The sequence below is a fragment of the Lichenostomus cassidix genome, chromosome 5, assembly GCF_008360975.1.
Source record: "Lichenostomus cassidix isolate B80296 chromosome 5, HeHo_3.0, whole genome shotgun sequence".
Taxonomy (NCBI): domain Eukaryota; kingdom Metazoa; phylum Chordata; class Aves; order Passeriformes; family Meliphagidae; genus Lichenostomus; species Lichenostomus cassidix.
In genome coordinates, this window is record NC_139486.1 from 14,800,447 (window position 1) to 14,822,953 (window position 22,507).

At 38.5% G+C, this 22,507-nt stretch overlaps 1 protein-coding gene across 2 annotated transcripts in view; it reads right to left on the reverse strand.

Moving 5' to 3' along the window:
- PPP4R4 (protein phosphatase 4 regulatory subunit 4) overlaps positions 1–22,499 on the reverse strand; it is a 64,659-nt gene extending 42,160 nt beyond the window's left edge. The window contains exons 1-2 of one of the 2 annotated variants that reach the window (XM_085061487.1): positions 21,917–22,499; positions 21,354–21,427 (exon numbers count right to left, since the gene is read on the reverse strand). In XM_085061487.1, coding sequence (XP_084917613.1) covers positions 21,354–21,427; positions 21,917–22,030 — 188 coding nt within the window. In that variant the 5' untranslated portion in view covers positions 22,031–22,499. The remainder of the gene's footprint in view (positions 1–21,353; positions 21,428–21,916) is intronic. The other variant, XM_085061488.1, reaches the window with a different exon arrangement.
- Positions 22,500–22,507: the final 8 nt, after the last annotated feature.

A 22,507-nucleotide genomic window follows, 5' to 3' on the forward strand; every position in this document is an offset into this window, starting at 1 on the left:
TCAATGTTATGAAGGCAATATTCCTTTATTAACAGTGCTAACTATAGAAGAACACAACAGAACCCTATACTTAGAAGCAATTTTGCTCAACCTCGTTTGTGCTAGCAAAATCCACATACCATTTAAATATAAAACTTCAGGACTCATCTTCTGCGTTCATCCTACAGGAGATCTCAGCACCTTACAATGCTGGGAATCCTCATACAGGGAAGGAAGCTTTCATGCCCCAACACTCCTGTCCTAATACTTCCTTCCTCCATGACAGCAGCTCCTTGCTGCTGGCCAGTGGTACCAGACCTGGTCTAACTGCAAGACTCATTGCAAAGCACTTTTTAAACACTTCTCAAGCACAAGCACAGCACTAAGCCTCTTCCTCTAGCCCCTGCATTTGGTTTTACTTTTTTCTTCTTTTTTCTTCTTTTTTTCTTATTTTATGATTTCTTCATAAAATAAAATGCACATAATATTTGGAACACCTTGAGACTGAAGCGAATCCTCCTAGAAACTATATACACACATATGAAGGGCAGAAAAGTGCTTGGTAGTAGTCAGCCTGAATTTGTGAAGAGGAAAGCAATCCTGACCAGCCAACTTGACAACATGATGATTGGCTGAGATGGTGGAAGTTGTTTAATTTATCTTAGCAAGGCTGTTGACATTGTCTCCCATCATATCACCATAAATAAACTGATGATGTACAAGCTGGACAAATGTAAAGTGATGTGGACTGAAAACTGAGCAAACTATTGAGCCTAAAGGGTTGTGATTAGTGGCAAGGAAGCCAGCCACAGGTGGTTTACCTCATGGTTTACCTTACTGGGAACAACAGTTAAAAGTTTTCATTAATGGCCTGGGTGATGGGGCAGAGTGCACCCTCAGTACAGAGAAGACACAAAACCAGCAGGAGGAGCTGACAGACCAGAAGACTCTGCCGACTCAACAAGCTGGAGAAACAAATCAACAGGGATCTTATGAAGTTCAGCAGCAGGAAATGCAAGTTCTGTAGCTGTGACAGAACAGCCCCATGCACCAGAAGAGGCTGGAGGCCAACTAACTGGGAAACAGCTTGGCAGGAAAGGACCTGGAGGTCCCACTGGACGCACAGCTGACCAGAAGCCAACAATGCATTCCTGTGGCAAAGGCAGCTGACAGCATCCTGGGCTGCACTCAAGAGCATCACCAGCAGCTCAAGGCAGGTGATTATTCTTCTCCATTCAACACAAGGATTTCACAGACAGGCAGCAGTGAGTCCATCGCAGTATTTGAGCAGAAGCTTAGACAACAGGGATTTTTAATCTTGAGAAGAGAAAGCTTGGGGGCCTTATCTGACATGTATAAACTCTGATGTGAGACAGTAAAGAAGGCAGAGGAAGATTCTTCCCAGCAGTGCCTAGTGACAGGATGCAAAGCAATGGGAACAAATTCAGTACACAGGAAATTCCACTTAAATCTTATAAAACACACAAATTCTTGTATGTCGGAGTGTTCAACTACTGGAATGAGTTGCCCACACAGGTGGTGCACTCTCCCTCTGTAGGATTCAAAACCCTACAATACAAGACTCTGAATGTAATGCTTTAATTGACACTACTTTGAGCAGGGATGTGGACTGCATGATCTCCAGAGGTCCTTTCCCACAACTGTACTATGACTGTGTTCAGGATAGGTGTTGCCAATTTTGCAAACTTTCATGAAGCTCAGGGAAGACAACAGGATTTATTACATTAATTTTTAAAGCATTTTTAAAAACAGATTCTACAAGATAAGAACAAAGAAAATTTTAAAAGTCCCCAGGCACTCAATTAGAAACATTGGTGTCTGGAAATGGATGGAAGGACTACAGCTCCTTCTACAGCATGAAGAAAGAAGATTAGGTACTGAATGTACTGCAAGACAATATTACCACAAAGGATTTGGAAAAAGAGAAGACAGACTTACATCTCTCTCTCCTGCATTCACACCAGCCTACAAAACACAACGACAGGAGCAGAATACTGTATTGTAAAGAACACTGAGGTACAATGTTTACCCAAGCTCTAACTAAAGCTCTGTTTGTGAAGGGGCTTTTCTTTCACACTGGGGCTAACTGTACTGGTTCAGCAAAAATGATTTGTTAAATAGCCATTATTGAATCACCCACTGAAGTCGGTGCTCTGTGTAACCAGAAGTTCTGATGAACAGCTGCAGGGAATTACAGTGTTAACACCCTGTAAGTGACATTATTTTCAGTGCAAGATTCTATAATGGTCTATGTTGGTCTAAATCTGCATTTGTTGAAGACAGAAGTAAAAAGTTTGCAACTTCATGGAGTGAGGGATTAGAATAGCACAATTAAAACAATTAGTAAAAGTATTCAGTAACTAATTGGGTATTAGGAAAATGAAATCCACAAACAGACTTGAAAAAGGGTGTCCAAAGGTTGTGGGAATCCTTGGAAACATTCATAACTCATCTGGACAATGTCTTGACCAACAGGATCTAACATCAAATGACACCAGACTAGGAAGTTGGCTCTGCTTTAAGCAGGGCATTGGACCAAATGACTTCCAGGGGTCCCCAACCACCTAAACTACTCTGCAATTGCAATTCATAAATTCTAGACTTAATTTCCTATTTGTATCAAAGCTCAGGATCTGACAGGATTTAGCCTATTCAGAATGATTCCATTTCAATTCTCCTTCCAGAATTTCTGTTCTCCTGTACAATCTACTGTCACCAAGGCAAACTAGAAATCCAGATAAATATTTTTGTCAATACATAAAAGTATGTGGCCCATAAGACTTCCTTTGAGAATCACCCTTAGTTTAATGTGAAGATTTTTACATAGCAATCTTTCCTATGCAGATAGGTAGACACAGACTACAAATGTGTTACACTGCTTTCGAGGTATTGCTCTTGCTAATAAAAATTAACACTTTTATAAGGGGGGGCTTTTTGTTGTTGGGTTTTTTTGTTTGTTCTTTTAGTTTTGTCTTTGATTGAAAAATTTTAGCATTTTAGTAAAAATAAAAGAAAAACATCTAAAAATTAGAAAAATGTCTTGAAATCACAAATATTGATGTGTCATTTTATGACCAGTTTTCATTTTAGTTTAAGGTGAATACCTCTTTGATAAAATAAAATCTGGTATTTTCTGTAAAAGTACAACCCTTCCTTTTCACTGGTGTAAAGCAGTAACTTTTATTTCATGTTAGGTATGCTTACATTTCAACTATACATCTTTAAATATAAATTGTGTAACAGGACTGTCTGAACATCTATTTGGCATTTATTGCAGTAAGTATATTATAAGCAGACCCAGTCCCATGGAAAGATCTGTCATTTTGTTAAAATAACTTCCTTTAAGAGCCTCAGTTGAACAAAGACAGAGAATTATGAGCAATAAAATTATTAACACAGTTTTGAATCTATTTATTACAAGGGAGTAAATCTGGAGTAAATCCAGAGTAAATTAAGAGAAGAGACTTTAAGAGACTTCTTAAAGAGAAGAAACTTTATTTTTGGGCTTCTATAATTTTCCAGAAAATAAGATAGAATAAAATTAATCTGAAAATGTAATTCCATAATAATGTCAATTTTCAAGTCAGAAGTCCTAATAATATCACAGGCTAAACATCTCCTTACAACTGACACTGTAGCCCTTTTCTAGTAAAATCTAATTTTCAAAACCACTTTCTCATCTTGATCTTCTACTTAAGATATATGTGCCCATTAACATTTTAGGGCACATCAGAATAAAATCTACACAGTCTATATATTAAAAATAAGAAACTACTCTGACTTTAGTACATAATCTGAACATGCACCACTACATGTGAAATTTCTTCTGTAATTAAAGTAAGAACTGAAACCCCAGATTTAACTGCACTGTTGTTTTGTAGTTGTAGTAACCTTGTTTACCAGGATAGGTTTGGTCAACTGAAGTCTCTTATTTCTGTTTCCCTGCTGAATATCTGTCAAAGGGAGAAAGGAGAATGTCTAACTCCTACAGATACTCCTTTCTGTTCCTGAACCGAAACAAATATGTAATAGTGACACAATAATTTCTTTCTTCCTAATATCATCACTTTCTGTGAGTTTATACATTAATTATATTGAGTAAACATTGAACTTTTCTCCCTCGAATTATAAGAAAATTTCAGGAATGTAAAAAGTGCCTCAAAGGAACACATTTTCCCTCTCAAATATTACCCCCACTATCAACATTACAATCTCCTAGAAGATAAATGTTTCCTCTTCCTCAGAGGACTTACAACATATATTGCATTTTTTATGGTTTCTGGGTAGAATTCATTTTGGCATTTTTTATTTTGAGTCTGAATTTGGAAAGTAAAGCCAGTCTTTTTACATCAAGATCAAGATAATGCCATTTCCCATTCCTAGGTGATATAGCAAAAATTAGCTAAGAGCTGGTATTATCTTTCATTCTGCCAGTCCTCATTCACTGACCCAGAATTTATAATTTTCACATTCAACAAGATTTGTCATGTTCACAGCATGCATTATGTGCTATAGGAAGTCTTCTGAAAAAGCACAAAGCCTGTAATTTTTCTAAACTGAAAGTGAAAAGAAAAAATCACAGATGCTAACCAAATTCTAGAAGGGTAAATTATTTCTGTTGACCTAAATGTCTCCTATAGTCTAATTCAGACAGAGGAGATATCTTTTCATTCTCCAGTCTTATTTTTCAATCAGGGTATTTCATGCACACAGAGCAGAAAACTTTAAATGACCTAAGAGGTACTAAAATCTACTTAGAGTCTTGAGCCTGTGGGTCTTACCTGTATGAAGTATTATAAACAACAGATGCAAAAGCTCCCACTTTATTACTGTGTGTTTTTCTATCATGCCTTCCCAGCCTTTCTGACCATAGCATGTTCCATCTTGTGTCAATTCCATACTTTTTTTTTCATAGCAAAGAAATTTTAATTTGTAATCTAATAGTTGTGGAAGCTGATGAGAATTTCTAAAAAACAGCTGTAGCTGAACATTTCAACCTCTCCTTTTTTAAACTGACTCACAGGTCTAAAAAACATGTTTATTTTTTCAAGAGTTATTGACAGCTCCAACAGAAGCTGCCACTTCACCTCAACCCTTGCTATGAGTCTCTTCAATCATTTAAAAACAAATTGTGCTATGCTAAATCCACTTGCAGTTCCTCTGCATGTTATTAAGAAAAGCAAATTAAAGGTTAGGAAAGGAACTGTTAACTGGTCTTTTTTCCTATATCTGCTTGTCTTCCTAAGACCTTTCTGTATAAGCAAGAGTTGAAGACTATGGCAAAAGCCTGCAATAAACCTAGTCTTTTAAGAATTAAAGTACAAGTAGAACTTCGTACCAATCTTTCAAAAAATTCACATGTTTTTTAGAATAGGCTTGTAAGCCCCATAACAATAAAATCTAACTAACAGTAAAAGATAGACAAATGGTAAACAAAAATACTTTGCACCTAAGTTGACCAGTCATTTTCAAAATCACAGAGGCTGGATCAAAAGAAAATGCAAATGTAAAAGACCCGCAGAGACACTATAAATAATGCTGAGCCCAGAATGAAAGTACAAGGTATGGGTACAGCGACTGAATGAAAAGCCACAAGCAAAATAAAAATAAAAAACGGTAAAGAGACCAAACCCAAGGGTTTGAAGTTCTGATCACAGCGTTTTCCCTCATATGCAAGAGAAACACACCTAGATATCTTGGATATTTTATACAGATATATCTAGGTATCGAGATATTTTAAGTAGATAGGTATCTTATCTAATAATACAAGCTAAGGTGACGTTCCAATTTGAAGAATACAGGAGTAAAATTGTGAGAACTGAAAAATATATATGAAATTTTAGAAACCATTTGAAATTTAAGCTCTAGAAGCAGCTTTATTCTCAGCCAAGGAAATCTAACTGTGGGCTCAGAATTACTTCAAACAATTCATATTAAATTTCTAACAAATTATTGCTGTTCTACTCAAAGGGTCTGATGACTCAAAAGAAAAAAATAATTAGAAAATTAACACAAAACTGTGAACTTACTCCTCACATGAGCTAGGTTTTAGACAACTCAGAAGTGGAAAGCTTTGCTGGTTCACCTTCTATTCATTATTCAAGGAGTATTCATAGCAGTAATATTCATATTTTCAAGTATATTGGACAGCTACTTCATACTGACGCAGTTACATGCATCAGCAATACAATGTCAAACAGCTGACTCTAGTGCTGCTTTCTCATATATCAAAAGCAACCATAGATCGAAGGCAGCTTTCTGAGGTAAACACAACTAAAAACTGCTTCAATTTCAAGCTGTTCCTGATTCATGTTCTGTCAAACAAAAAAGTGCTTTACATGATTTATGTTCACTTTGAAAGTAGGATAAAATTCAGCTACTTAATGAAAGAGAAGAAAGAGAGTCATGTCTCTCAAATATGCGTAAGATTTGCACTCCGTCGGAGTGGACAATCAAACCAGGTGATACAATTACCATAATAAACAAATTAAAGTGGTGACACAAGTCTTTCAAAGTTCCAGCTCTCTGACAGAAAAATTTCAAACAGTAGATAAAAATGAGCACGCCATATACAGATAATCCATATCTGCATTCTTGTTAAAAGCATTATCAGCACATCAGAATCCTCCTGCCTGCCTGTGCTGGTTTTGGCTGGGGTAGAGTTAATTTTCTTTCCAATGGCTGGTATAGGGCTGTGTTTTGGATTTGTGCTGAACACAGGGTTGATAAAAAAGAGGTGATTTTCCTATTGCTGAGCAGGGCTTATACAGAGCAAAGACCTTTTCTGCTTTTCATACTGCCATGCTAGAGAGGAGACTGAGGGTGCATGGGAGGTCGGAGGGAGACACAGCCAGAACAGGTGACCCAAACTGACCAAAGGGATATTCCAAACTATATGGCATCATGTTCCGTTGATGAAGTGGGGGGAAGAAGGAGTAAGGGGTTAACATTTGGAATGATGGTGTTTTTCTTCCCAAGTCACCATCACACATGATGGGGTCCTGCTCTCCTGGAGATGGCTGAACACCTGCCTGCCCATGGGAAGCAGTGAATTCATTCCATTTTGCTTTGCTTGTGTGCATGGCTTTTGCTTTCCCTATTAAATTGTCTTCATCCAGCCTACAAGTTTTCCAGTTTTTACCCTTCTGATTCTCTCCCAGATCCCCCTGGTAGGGGAATGAGTGAGTAGCTGTGTGGGGCTTGGCAGTTGGCTGGTGTTAAACCACAACTCTACTCAATTATGTTTAGGTAATTATAGTCCAAATAACATTCCCTATCTTCAAAATCACTACAATAATCCTAAATAGCCTTTTGTTACACTGTTTTTTGCTCACATGGTCATATTTATTTATTTCTAGTTGTACAGTTATCCCAGAAAGAGTTCAACATTCTGCAATGGAAAGAATAAATAAAAGCATTTATCAGTAATTCCACCCACATTTACTAAAATTAGTCCAGAATCATCTCTGAAGAGTATCTCTTTGCTTTGAAATCATGTCAAATATGCTCATCTGCACAGATCCTTCACAGCATATATTCAGTGTTAACCACAGGAATTTCTGGCTCATCTATTTACTACATTGATACCAGTATCATTCTATGGAAGAAAAAGTAACATGGAAAAGGAAAAATTACAGTAAAAAGCATCCATTGATACAATACTATTTGCATGCCATTGCCCCCCTCCTCTCTATGGTTGGTTTGTTACTAAAAATAACCGAATTAACTGATCACTAAATATTTGGGACAATAAATTTTTCGTCTAAACTCATTAACACAATATATTATTTTCATGAACAACACTTTTATTAGGTATCTGAAGAGACATCCATGCAAATGGATATCTATTGGCAGAATCTACCTTTAACACAGCCCACAGTGCTCAAGACAGCAATATTATTCTAGTGCACAAAGAACTTCAAAGGTCTATCCAACTCCCACAGGGCCAATGTAGTCTTTACAGATGTCACACAAACCATCTCAGTTGGTATCCAGTGTGGAGTCCCCTGAAAAACATGAGCTTAAGGCAAACTCTCAGTCACAGCAATGAGTGCAAAGAAAAGGAAAATAAGATGTACGCACTTGCAGGGGAAGGAATAGCATTTGGGGAAAAATACTCGCATCCTTCAGTGAAAAGCAGGTAAAGTTAGTCATGAATATCTCAAATGACTTATAAAATTTACTTAGAATCTTTTTCAGCTCATGGGTTTTACAGGTGTGGGGCATTGTACCCAATAGATCCCAAAGATGCCATCTTCCAACTGTTCATTTAAAAAGACCAAAACCAACTTCTTCATTTAATAAGGAAGTAGGATGAGACACTGAAAAAGTTTTTACTTAATGCCCTCAGAATTTGCAATAAATATGTAAGACACAAAGATCTGTATATTAGTTTTATTGACCTATCTACCCTCTAACACATTATTTTCAAATAGGTTGCACAGTTTAAGTGATCAAAGTGCAAGTGTATTTATCTGCAATTAGAGTTGATTTTTACATACCAGTATGCATCTAATAATTTATTACAAACTCACGGTGCAAGTATTTTCTTGCAATACAACAAGCATACATGGTTCAAAAGAATTTACAAGTAACCCTTAAAATAAAACTAAGTTGGCTTTTACGGTGATAAAAGTAAGATGAAACAGACATACTCTTGGGGTAAAATCTGTAGTAAAGAAGCAGTTTAATTTTAGTAGTCATCATTCTTTTCTCCATTGATTTATTGGCTATTAATTGCTGTAGTTGGAAAAAAACAAAAATAAAATCAACTCTTGGCCTGAATCTAACTAATTATAATCTCACTAACTCCTAGCTCCCAAAATGGCAGAGAAATAGGTGTCCTAATCCTGAGGTTTGAAATTAAATAACATAAAAGAGATTAAATGTTTATAACAGAAAATTTTGGTGCAAGCAGCAATGAGGCAATGACTCATGTTTTGCTATTTAATATGGACATAAATCCTCCCCCTCAAAAAGCTCAGTAACAATTTCAGCAGTGAAAATGGCATCTTTTCTGTTTCTCCCTTTAAAGATGGGATTTTTATATTCAAGCCTGCCCAACAATGTAAGTAGTATTACCATGTAAAAGTGTATTAAAGCAGATGCCTTTCATATTTCTCTTTTACATACGTTTATTCTGCCAGAGAAAATACAAACAATTCCTATGTGCAACAAAAATACAATTAGCATGCTTAAAGCATTTTCTTTCTGTCCCTAGTTGAGCCTTCTCAATATACTCTTGGTTACAGAAGTTACCAAGCAATTTCACTAATGAGGAGAAAAAAAAGAAAGCCAGTAAATACTACTTTGGAAAATGTGACCACAAGCTGGTTAGTTGCACTTCTCATGCTGCACAGACAAACAGTAAATCATCCCATTTTGTAGACATAAACTACTGTAAAGAAAATGCAATTTATTATTGAGTGCAACATCACTTCTGCTGTGCACCTCTGTTAATAGCAATTGTGTTATCAAATGCTTTGATCCACCTTGAATCCAACCCTCTTGGTCTCCTCCAACTGATAAAGAGAAATGTTTTGAAATTAAACAAGCAGCTTTGAACAACTTCTATTCAATTGTAGCATAAAGTGGTGGCTCCAGTGCTTAATGTTGCTTGCCGTTGTTCAATAGTCATGGGGAGGCAGCAGGCGTGGGGAAAGGGAAAAGCTAATTGATACCCTCCCAGATTAATTTACTGGTTTTACTTCAAGAAATGTGGAACTCTTACTAGAGGCATAATTGACAATTTGGACACAAAGCTACTTCCATAAACCAAAAAACCCAAGTCTTCCAAGATTTTCTCTTTGTATCTTTTCTCTTGGATTGTCACATAAAACCCTGGGGGAACTTTTGTAATTTTATTTAAAGTTACAGTGCTTTGCCATTTAAAAATGTACAAACAAATTACAGAATTCTGATTTAAGATAGACTGGGGAAAGAAAAAAAATTCTTTTTTTTTTCTCCAATCAAATAGGAGATTTAACTAGAAAAACTTATGAGAAAAATGCCCTAGGAAAAAATGCTGTATTGGTCTATTTCCAAAGCCAGAAGTATTCTCTTAAACTGGATAAAAATGGGTAAGGACAAGAAGAATGCATAAATTACCTTTTTCCCCATAAGAAAGAATATAAGACTATGCTCTTTGAGACTACAGTCTTTCTTCACCATGATACATTATATTGACTTAGCAATATAGGTCACCTTCATTTATATGATCTTACAAAAATTGTCAGTTTAAAAAAAAAAGTCTGAAGTCCTACAACAAACTCCTGTTACTATACTCAGCTTGGACTCATACACACGTAAAATGATGCAATTCCATTCATGCCAGTTCATCTATCCCTGCTTACACACTGCCTGAATCTGACTTTCCTATGCTATATTAAATTTAAGAACAGTGGAAGAACATGAAAGTAGGCATTACATAGCAACACTGGGGCTAAATTCACATTGTAGCATGTTTCTGTAAACAAAGCAACTGCAATTTAGAATTATGCAATGACTAAGAAGTACTGTCTGTGTGCAGTCTGTTAGGACAGGTAGTGTGTAAGGGATAAATGGGCAAGACATTTCCAACAACAGTTAATGAGTTTGGTAAAGCATAACAATTACCCTTGGTCCTGCTCTGAATTGATACAACTGACAAGGAATGACTCAGCTACTCTGTACATGAGAGTTGTACACATTCTCCAAACCCACAGTCACGTAACATGGAATAAACAAAACTGCTGCTGGAACAACCGCTACCAAGTTACAGAGACATATTCACAGCCTGGGATTTTTATTTCTTAATATTAACCCCTCATAAGGTAATGCTTTGCAAAGAGAATCATGCAGAAACATTTATTTGAAAGCGAAAGAAGCTAAAGGGAAAAAATTAAATAAGAATGCCTGCACCATCAAGAGTACATTCAAATAATAACATGGATGTGAAACATCTGGTACCTTCTGCTTGCGCAGAAGTATCAGGCAGAGGCAAAAAAGCCTCAGACAGATGTATCCAGGAGATCTAGCAGTTTTCAACTGATTCTTTGTCTCTTTCTTCATTCTGTTTAATTATTGCTCTTAAACCAGAAAGACATTTTCCTTCCATATACAGGGGTGGAGAGGCCATAGGGAATTAGCATTCAGGGGGAAAGATTCCATCTTGTCAAAGTGTCCCCATGAGACAGCAAGGCTATTCATGGAGAGAGGAGCAACTTCAGACTGCAGTGAATGAGATGGCCATGTAAAACTACTTTTAACAGACTGAGGCCTAGGAGTTAGAAAAACCCTGGTTTTCAAAGCCTGCAAAGGATACTGTTACTGTTCAGACTGGAAAGACACATCCACACCTTGATCTAGGAAGGTAAAGTTACATCGAGGGGAAGGAGAGGAGAATCAAGATATAAAGAAGGCCAGTGACACATTAATCCTCAAAGGATGAATTTCAAGGACAACTCAGTTATGAAAAATTCCCATCATTGTGCTTTTGTATTACTGGTTTTTTTAAAAAAAATCTGTGCCTGAGGACATAACTGTCTTTGGCCACTTCTGGCCTCAGTTTTGGAATCTGAAGCGACCCTCTTATTCAGGCACAGAGTCCTATAATTGTGTATAATTAAATCAGTTGGTTCTTTAGCTGTAACATTGTTTTTGCCAGACTATTTCAACAGAAATCCTCGCTGTAGAAATCACTTAATTTCCTTTTCTGTTTGTCCTCAAGAAATAAACAGAACTTCTCTTAAACAAAAAGCTGTCCCTAAAATATTAAGTAAGATGCTTCTACCAATGCTGGAGAACTTCTCAATGAATAATGTAGACCTCTTTGAGCTGCTTAGTCTCAAGGACTGTCTACATTCCCATTCTGTTTTCCTAGTGAAAAAAAAAAAAAATTCTGTCTAAGTGATTAAATAATCCTGGGGTTTTTTTCCTGTGACATAAAGCTTTGGGCTCCAAGGCTTGACAAAATCCAGGGTAACTCAGTGTTGGCATTTAGAGTACCAGCTGGTGGAACAAGGACAAAAACATTAATATTACTAAAGTTAACTCTAAAAATAGCTAAATGAACAGTTATACAAGTTTACCCCAGAGAGCAGGATTAATTTTAAATCTCAACAAAGCTATTTCTTGTCTCATTCCAAATTCTTCTGTCATACCGTATCTGCTAAGGCACAGATACAGGCCCAAGACCGCAGTCCTAGTTCCTGATCAGAGTTTCACCTCAGTAAAATAACTTCCCTTCACACAAAGTTTACAAGGTGTAGCAATATGAGCCAATATATAATAGAGTTTTATCTACCTTGCATTGTGGAGATTCAGAAAAGCATTTTAACAGCCCTAAATGCAAAAATATGGTGTGTATCAGCACTAAGAATCATCCTCCTGAAGACTCTCAGAGTACTCCGATGTTTGGGACAGGTAGCTGTGCATGCTACTAAACTGCTTTTAGGGTAAGAGTAGCTGGATCAGTACTAACTGCTGTTTCTTCTTTGTGTCAGCAACATGTGGAGTCAGAGTGCAGGGCCATGGAAGCATCAAATCATGACATGTGAAGCGTTTCCCACACCTACAACATAGTAGTCCTCAAAACACAAGAAGGAATTTGCAAGAAAGAAATGTTCTGTGAACAAGGAATTGGTTGGATGTTCCCATTCAGAGGATAGTAGTCACTGGCTCCATGGACATCAGTGATGAGTGGTGTCCCCCAGTGGTCTGTACTGGGACCAGTGTCATTTAGTATTTTTATTAATGAAACAGACAAAAGGATCAAATGCAGCCTCAGCAAGTTTGCCAAAAACACAAAGTTGAGCATTGCTGTAAAATCATGAGGTTTAAAAAGATCAAGTGCAATATGCTGCACCTGGGTCAGGGCAACCCCTGGTATCAACACAGGCTGGGAGATAACAGATCAGAGCAGCCCTGCTGGGAAGGACTTAGGGGTGCTGGTGGATTAGAGGTGGGACATGACCCTGCAATGTGCACTTGGAGCCCAGAAAGCCAAACATGTCCTGGGCTGCATCCAAAGCAGTGTGAGCAGCAAGGCAACATGACTGTCCCTCCCTCTACTCCGCTCTCATGAGACCCAACCTGGAGTGCTGCATCCAGGTCAGGGTTCCTCAGCAGAGAAAGGACATCAACATGTTTGAAGGAGTCCAGAGGAGGGTCACAAAGACAACTAGAGGGATGGTGCACCTCTCCTGTGAGGAAAGGCTAAGGGAGCTGGGGTTGTTCAGCCTGGAGAAGAGAGCAACCTCTTACAGAAGTCTTACAGTGCCTAAAGGGGTCTACAGGAAAGCTGAAGAAGGACTTTTTACAAGGGCCTGTAGTGATAGGACAAAATGAAATGGCTTCAAATTGAGAGGAGGTTTAAATTGAGTATTAGGAAGAAATTATTTACTGTGAGGGTGGAGAGGCACTGGAAGAGGTTGCCCATAAAAGTTCCCATCCCTGGAAGCATCCACAGACAAACAGGATGGGGCCTTAAGCAAACTGGCCTCGTTGAAGGTGTCTCTGCCTGTGGCAGGGGCCTGGAATTAGATGACCTTTGATCCCTTCTGACCCCAGACATTCAATGATTCTATAAAAATTGACTAGAGATTTCTGTTTCAGTCACTAGCATACAACAGTCATTATTTTACAGGGCACCATCATGTGAAAGCATATTCAGACTTGCCATAAATGGACAGCTTAATCTACTCTTTGAGGAGTCTGTACCTTTGATGTATTCTAACACAAAATATTTCATTTTCCCATCTACATCTTCACAGACTGTCCCCTGGATGCATTTTCAGGTCATGACAAAAACTAGTGCAATACTATCATCTCTTGCCAAATCAGGCAAAGGATAAAAACAGAAATTAGTACTATTGAGCAAGCATGAGGATAAAAGCTCCTTAAAAACACATAATGTTTTTGTAAACAATTGGAACTTTCTAAGGACGGTGATATAAAGAAGAATTATTATACTTACACATTAATTATGTGACATCTAAAATGACCTGTGCAACTTTTGAACTTATTTATTGAATGCCAGTCCTCATCTAAACAAAAACAAAAGAAACTCACTCTCCTGCTGAGCAATATGCTATATCTGTATGGGATCCATCATGTAGAAAGAAAGAAATATGGGAAATATTTAGCTGGGTGTTCCCATCAAACGTTTCTAGGAGAGAATCATAAGGTTTTCCCAGAACAACAGAACAATTTTTAGAAGTTAAGAAAACCCACAGATTTTTCAACTATGTTTGATATTAAAAAAAACCAAAACATCCACACAGCCACCTAGTTTCTCCTTATTATATCATGTGCAAAGATGCTCTGAAACACAAATATAATTGGCATTCTTCAGTGAACAATTTTCAGCATATAAGGAAAGGTTATCTGATCTCACACATCACAGCTCACGCAGACTTCCAGACTTCACACACACCTGATCTCCTTCATGTGACCAGGTCGACCACCTAGTGGTGGTGTAGGGTGTGGCTACAGACTACATGGACTTCAGCAAAGATTTTGACACCGTTTCCTGTATCTTTCTCCTGGAGAAGCTGACAGCTTGTGGCTCAGATGGGTGTACTCTTCACTGGACCAAAAACTGGCTGGACAGCTGGATGGCTGGACACAGAGAGTGGTGGTGAATGGTGCTGCATTCAGTTGGCAGTCAGTCACTAGTGCTGTTCCCCAGGACTTAGTATTGGAGACAGCCCAGTTTGATACCTTTACCAATGATCTGGACAAAGGGATCGAGGGCAGCCTCAGTCAGTTTGCAGATGACACCAAGCTGGGTGGGAATGTCACTCTGCTGGAGGGCAGGAAGATTCTACAGAGGGATCTGGACAGGCTGGATCCACAGGCTGAGACCAGTGGTATGAGGTTCAACAGGGCCAAGTGTCAGGTCCTGCCCCACAGCACCACAGGCTTGGGGCAGAGTGGCTGAAAAGCTGCCTCATGGAAAAGGACCTGGGGTGCCATTTGACAGCAGCTGAACATGAGCCAGCTGTGCCCAGGTGGCCAACAAGGCCAGTGGGCATCCTGGCCTGGATCAGCAATAGTGTGGCCAGCAGGACCAGGGCAGGGATTGTCACCCTGTTTTGGGCACTAGTAAGGCCACATCTCGAGTCCTGTGTTCAGTTTTGAGTCCCTCACAACAAGAAAGACATTGAGGTGTTGGAGCATTGAGAGCAACAGAGCTGGGGAAGGGTCTGGAGCACAGGTCTTGTGAGGAGTGGCTGAGGAAGCTGCGGCTGTTTAGCCTGGAGAAGAGGAGGCAAAGGGGTGACTTTATTGCTCTCCACAACTACCTGAAAAGAGTTTGTAGCCAGGTGGGGATCAGCCTCTTCTCTTAGGCACCAAGTGATAGGACAAGAGGAAATGGCCTCAAGCTGTGTGAGGGGAGGTTCAAGTTGAAGATCAGGAAGAATTTCTTCACTGAGGGGTAGTTAAGGCTGCCCAGAGCAGTGGTGGATTCTCAATCCCTGGAAGTGCTCAAAAACTGACTGGGCATGGCACTTAGTGCTATAGTTTATCTGGCATGGTGGTCTTTAGTCAAAGGTTGGACTCAATGACCTTGGAGGTCTTTTCCAACTTTAACGATTCTTTAAGTCCATTTTATCTCAAAGGGCTCATTAAATAAACAACAGCTGATACTTTCTATTCTCTGGTCATTTCAACCAGTACTTTACTTTACAGATGCAAAGTATACGTTCAAAATTAAGAGTAAAAAGAACTAAATCTGGTTTGCTATTGACGGGAGAGTCATCTACCAGCTGTGACTTCTTGCTCATGCTCCCATTTATAGTAGCACGAACAGTCGCATTTTGTTGGAAACAAGCATCTGAAAAAAACTGTTAGAATTAGCATCCATTCCCTTATCTGACTGAGATTGCATGGCTGCAACAGCATTAGTGGCAGTACACAAAACTTATCAGTAACATGCAGTCACATAACAAAATGAGAGAAGAGTTCCTCTCTGATATCAGGAGAGCTTCTTTCAGCTGAACTTTACTGTGAAACTAGAGACCAGAAAATCACAGCTTCATAAATACCATAAGCCAGCCCAACGCAGTGCTAAGTCTCAAAGACATTTCACTCCCTCCCAAGCATTGTTCTCATGCTGCTATTCAATTCCTTTGTGCTGGCACAGTTCTTTTTCAACGTGTACAAAGTCCTGGAACACACAGTCGATCAGTTTTAAAACTAACCATCATTTTCAGGGTTTGCCTCAGATAAAGTTCCCCATGTGCTGCGCAGGCAAAAGGGCAAACATAGCACAAACACTAGAACAGGGAGAGGACTGGCACTGCCATCTTCCTGCACTGACTGTAGCCTGAAAAAGAAAACTGAAATACAGACTTTTCTCTTCCATCTCCATTTTTTTTAATGCTTCTCAAAGCATTATATTAACTCTGCTCTGTACATTCACAGCTGGTTCCTCAGCTGCAGTTTCAACTCAGCAAATATGATGAACAGCAGTATTTGCACAAACCTAAATTTAAATAAAAGTATGTGACTTAGCAACACTTAGAGTCTACAGGTACACCTTTTACTTTAAGGTGCCAGAATCCATTTTATACTCATCAATTTATTTGCATAACACATTTAAGGTCTAGAAAATAGTTTACCTGTCCAACTAAGTGAATCAGAATAAAACTTTTATAACATTTAAGTTGCAATTTGAAAAATAAAAGATGGGGAAAATGAAGAAATACTTTTTACATTAATACCTGCAGCTTGGCAGTACAGATTGAAGAACTATTTTGCTATATGCTGAGCATTATAGCTGGATCATTCAGTACACCATGTATGCAGAAGGACCAGAAACTGTATAATCGGAATGGAGTAGCCAGTTCTCATTATTGCATAACACACAAAAAAAATGATAGAATGCAGAAAATCAGCTCCTAAAGTTGTATGTAAACTAATGCTTTCATTTAAAAATCAATGGCGAGTCGCCTGTACCTACAGAAAAATGAGATTTTCCAAAACTAACACAATCACTAACACCAAGACAAAAAATAAAGACACACAAACTTTTAAATACTAGTGGTTTTGACATTCACAATTTACAACATGTAATGTATTAAAAAATGCTTAGAATTTGAAAATGCTCTAGCTAATCAAGGATAGCTGCAATAAAGTACAACTTTCCTTCTTGTTGCTGTGGGGTTTTTTTAAGTCATCCTAAGTTGAGGTACTGAATTCTTTCCAATCTAGATAGAGTATCTATTGTGTCTTCAAAAACTGTGTTAAATGTTTTAGAAAGGGATTGTGTTATTTTCTACTCTGATAAGATAGGATCTCTCCAAAAACAAAGTATACTATGTTCCCAAAAGGGAGAATAATTCAATCTCCCACCTTGATAAATCATTATTACCCTGCTATTTTGGGTAAGACACAAATGTCAAGGTCTGGAAACTACAACACTAAGCAGGTGCAAATGAAAAAAAAAGTAGCTGAATACAAAATCATACAGTACACACAACAATGTAAATGACCTAGGGAAATCTATCTGTAAAGTCCTTAGAAAACAAACCACTCTGCAGTGCACACGCTAGTAAGCATCCCGAACCAGATTCTCATCAGGCAAAGAATACCTACTTTTAGCTATGTACCATAAAAAAGTGAGTTACCATAAGACAAATTAATGTAAGTAATATCATGAATCAAACATCAGAAAACACAGAAACTAAGATTACAGCAAAAGTTCACAGCAGGTAGAAAAATTATAGTCCCCAAGCTACTTATTGCCACTGTCCTGGTAGAAGTCACAGTGCCCTGAGGTGGAATGAAACTATTCAGTTGCTTCAATGTGGTCTGGCAGCTTCTCTTAATCTGCTGATGGTTTTATGATAAGCCATCAATCTTGACACTGACATGGTTGAGATGCACAGCTATTTTGCTGTCCTTGTTCTTCTGTTGGGCCAGCAGCGTGCAAAGCACAGACAGAATACAACTCTATAGTGATTCCTGCCAGACCCTCCAGAAATCACCAAAACCACAGGCTGAAGCTCTAAAAACCAGATCTGAGACACTCAGATCCCCCAACCTCCGTAAGTCCCTAAATCAATTTGATTTCAATGAGAAGTTCAGAAACATCCTTGACAGTCTGGTCTAAGGAAGCCCACTTCCTCTACCAGAATCAAGGTTAAATGAGATTAAAACAAATAACAGTCCACTTTGTTACCACATTTTTATTAAACTGGAACTTGCTCAGTCTAATTGCAGCATGTTACCTAATTAAAACTGAGTACTCTGTGCATAAGTGATTTAAAGCAGAAGTTCATTTACACTCACGTATTAAAGTAACCCTAGCCACCAGGAGAGCTTCTCCTTTTGCCTGCAGAACTGCTTCTGTATCTACATGATGTAGCAAATCAAAGAGCTGATTTATCTGCAAACTGATGTGACTAAAAATTATCAGCTTTAGCTAGATCGTCTTATCCATGTACCTCATTACATAGTTATCTAAAAAACAGTACTAGCAGAAAAGAGGAAACTGAAAGCAAAGACTTTCGCTAGAAATGATAATGATGGATTAACTTTTTAGGATTATCAAAATTAGAATTCTCAGTTTAGAATGTGAAATTATGATAGGTAACAACCAAAAAAACAATTACAATGAAATCATGTCCCTGTGGAAGCAAGATCTCACAGAGGATCAATCTGTCAGTGTACTAACCATGTGCTAAAAACATTTGTAGGTATGTAATTATGTCATACCTAAGAGAAGACAATGGATATAAATTTACAAAATCTGTGACCATACATCACGGCTGACACAGACAAGACACTGTGGAAATACAAAATAATCATTAGATGAGCAAAACAATTTACTCTACAATCTCAAAAGGTAAAAGACCATGTCAGAAACTCTACAGTACTACTGGGAAATGAGAAGTGAAGAACACAAGTGAAAGGAGAAGAATGAACTGAAGAAACTCAGAGAGTTGGGAAGTTAATATCTTCCCATATACACAGCAAGAATCAGTCACTAGAAAAAAAGAAAACCTATCCTTTCCAACTCGGATGTCAATGTACCCACTTTCAGACTGTAACAGTAGAATACTTCAGGAGCAGAAATCCTCTAAAAACAAGTATCTAGTAAACATACAACAACTCTGCATATAAACAAATCCAAGTTTAAGGGTGAGGAGAAGTTGGGGACAGATTTTAGAGGGAAAGGATGTGAAAAGAGAAGAAAGTTGAGTTTTTTTTCTTCAGAATGAAAATCTTTGAAATGTGAAGACTCTGAACTTTCCCAGAAAATAATTAGTAAATATTATCTTTGCTGTAGTATACAAAGGTTTCACTGGGTTTCACTGATTTCAGCTCCATTGCACTGTACAAGCAACACTGAAGATATTCTCCTCTGTAAATACAAAATCTTCAGCTTGCACATTCGGGTGCAATAAATAAATGACAATATAAAAGACATTGTGACAGAAGTAGCATTTTGATGTTACCTGTAGATATTAAGGTGAGAGATTTGCTTTCTATTATTGTTCTTGAATATTTTTAATGTATATGGAGATAACATCATCCTTTCCAAATGGAATACAACAGAGGTGTCATTAACAATTAATTTCAATCTCAGCAAAGCTATTTCTACAGTCAGATTTTCAGAAAAAGCAGTGGCTTTTTGCATAAGACCAAGGAGAGTCCCACATAAGGAACAACCTGCAGGACAGTGAATAATGTATCTGTGTGAGAAAATGAGGCACAGAAAGACTGGACTGCCATTACTGTCAAATGACAACAGGTAGGGATATTGTATTATAACAGATGAAAAATTCCTGACAAGCTAAAAATACATATTCTTGTATATTATATAAAACCAGGGTTACAGGCAGCTTTTCAACTCTGCTTTTACTCCACTCAGTACAGGGACAGCAATATGCTATTCAACAGCAAAAGCTTCCACTGGATTATTGTATTAACACACCTGGACAGTAAGATTGCCTTACACAAAGCCTGTCGAGCAGAGTTGAAGGTACCTTTCAGCAGTGAGAACAATGCAGAGGAAAAAATGAAAGCTTCATTAAAAGGAAAAGAATGTTATGTCTCAAGGACAGCTGCTCAAGTTGAGAAAATCAGATAACGATGCCAGGAAAAGGTCAAGGCCAGGTTGAAAAGCAATTGATAAGATGAAAGACATGAAGTAGAACCTTTTCCCATTTAAAAAGGTAATGATCTAGTTAAGACATATTGCTAGAAATGTGATCTTTAATTAGAAAAAGAGCAAAGAAAATTGCTACTACACTGGAAAAGAAAAAAAAAACCTACACTGGTTGTTGTGAGATAAAAACCAGAATTGATATGCATCCTTTCAGTGTATATGTACCACATGCACACAGTTTCCTCTGAATTTCCCTAGAGTCAACAGACTGCTTTGATAACAGAAACTAAGAGCAAAGCAAGTTTTAAAATCCTCTGTTTTGTAAATTTCAGCATTAAAAAAAAACCCAATGAAGAAACAAAACAAAACAATCAAACGAACAAAAAAACCCATAAACAGAAGTCAGTATCAAAAGCAGTTCTCAGTGGACAAAAATGCTTACTCTAAAAATAATGCCATACACCCCAAAATGAGAAAATTAAATCACCAAAAATATCTATTCTAAATACTGAGCACAGGCATAGACTAGAAAAGCACTTTAAATAGCAGAATAAGCAAACTGAGAGGGAGCTGCAGCTGGTCCTCCAATTACTAGGTATTGTTTAAAAATGCATATTCAACTCAAAAACCCCCAGAACATTTGTACTCTCAAAGATAACTTACACAGTAGTTGAAAGATCCATATTTTAAACTACCAAATTTAAGTTATTCAAGTAGCTGCAAATAAATACTTTCAACAAGAGGAAGGTGGTAAAATAAAAAAAAACACAACAGAGGGAAGTATTAACATAGTATCTTCTACAGTCATTTCTAAGGACTATAAAACTAATCTCTCAAGTTTTCTCTTCTGAAAGTCCAAACACACACAGGATGCTAGAACAGCTCTGTTATCAGCCTATGGCAACTGCCCATGAGTGAATATTCACTTAGAGCATGAACTTCCCTGAATGATTGGTGTTAATAACATTAACACTCAGAGAATCTTGCAAAATCAATTTCAGGGGAACAGATGATTAAGTACAACTCTGTACTGGTGAGGACCATATTAAAAGCTCAGAAATGCACATACATGTAGAGAGACACCCCATTACACAGTATTTTTTTAAAATTACAGTAACTATTTTTATGTTGCCCATAGTTGAAGGTAAAAAAAAATTACTAATAGAATATTAAAGGAGTGAAGAGTAAAAGACCAAAAAAGCTGTATGTAAACATGACGGTCAGCAATGTTTCACAGCAACATTTTAGGAAATACCTGAGTAGATAAATAGCCCTTTCAATATCACCGAGTTCTTCATCAACCGTCAATCTTTCTATTTCTTCTGGCGTCTGTCAAGTATGAAATAGAGATTATGAGTTTACAATGCCTTACTACTTCACCATTTTTATTTTTAAAAAAACCAACCCCTTCCTCCCCACACATATAGGGATACCTTCGTGAGTGATTTGAATTTCTTCATGAAATTTCTAGCCAACATTTCAAATTCAATCAAATAAATCTTTCACCAAGAAAAGACAGAATGTCAGACAAGTACAGTTTCAAGTCACTGTCACTGTTAAAGTATAAACAAGTGGCATAAAAATTAATCTAAAGAGCCAAGTTAGTCTATTTGCTCCCAGTTTAATATTCTTATACTGAAAACATTAAGTCCCTGCTATACAGAATTCCAGACTGTTTATTCTAAAATTACAAAGATCAATGTTTCGCATCCTGGTGGTGTAAAATAAATAAACTGTCCATTCACTTATTTGTGCATAATTAAAACAGACACAATTTAAAATGGATTTTAAAGCACCGTTCTATTTCGAGGTATATACCTTCAGGCTCCTGCGTACTGGTCTCTCTATAATAGTTAGTTCTTGCAGGTCTTCTATGTATCCAAAAAGATTGCTGTGACTAAAATCCATTTTGGAGAAGATTACTGGGCGCATGTAACAAGTAAAGCCTTCGGCAGCCGCCGCTGTCGCCGAGCCTCGCTCACATCGCACGGCGGGCGGCAGGAGCGAAGCCGGGAGCGCTCCCGCCGCCGGCAGCAGCCCCGGCTCGGCGCACACTGCGGCAGCGCCCGCCGCCCGCCGCCGCCCAGCCTCCTGCCGCCAAACTTTCTCCGCTCGGCCCGGGCGGGCAGGCAGCGGGGCCGGCGCCGGCAGACCCGAGAGCCCGCCGCAGCCGCCGGTGCCTCGGCGGGCGGCAGCTTCCAGCCAAGTTTCCCCTCGTCGCCGGCCGCCCTCGTCCGCAGCGAGGGCGCGGGGAGCGGGATGCCCCCGGGCGCCAGCAAGGCACGGCGGAGCCCTCTGCCGTGGGCTCACCCCTCACCGGCGGGGCACGGCAGGGCGCGGCGCGGCGCGGAGAGGAGCGAGCAGCCCCGGCGCGGAGCCCGGGTGCCGCCTCCCCGCCCGCCCCGGGAG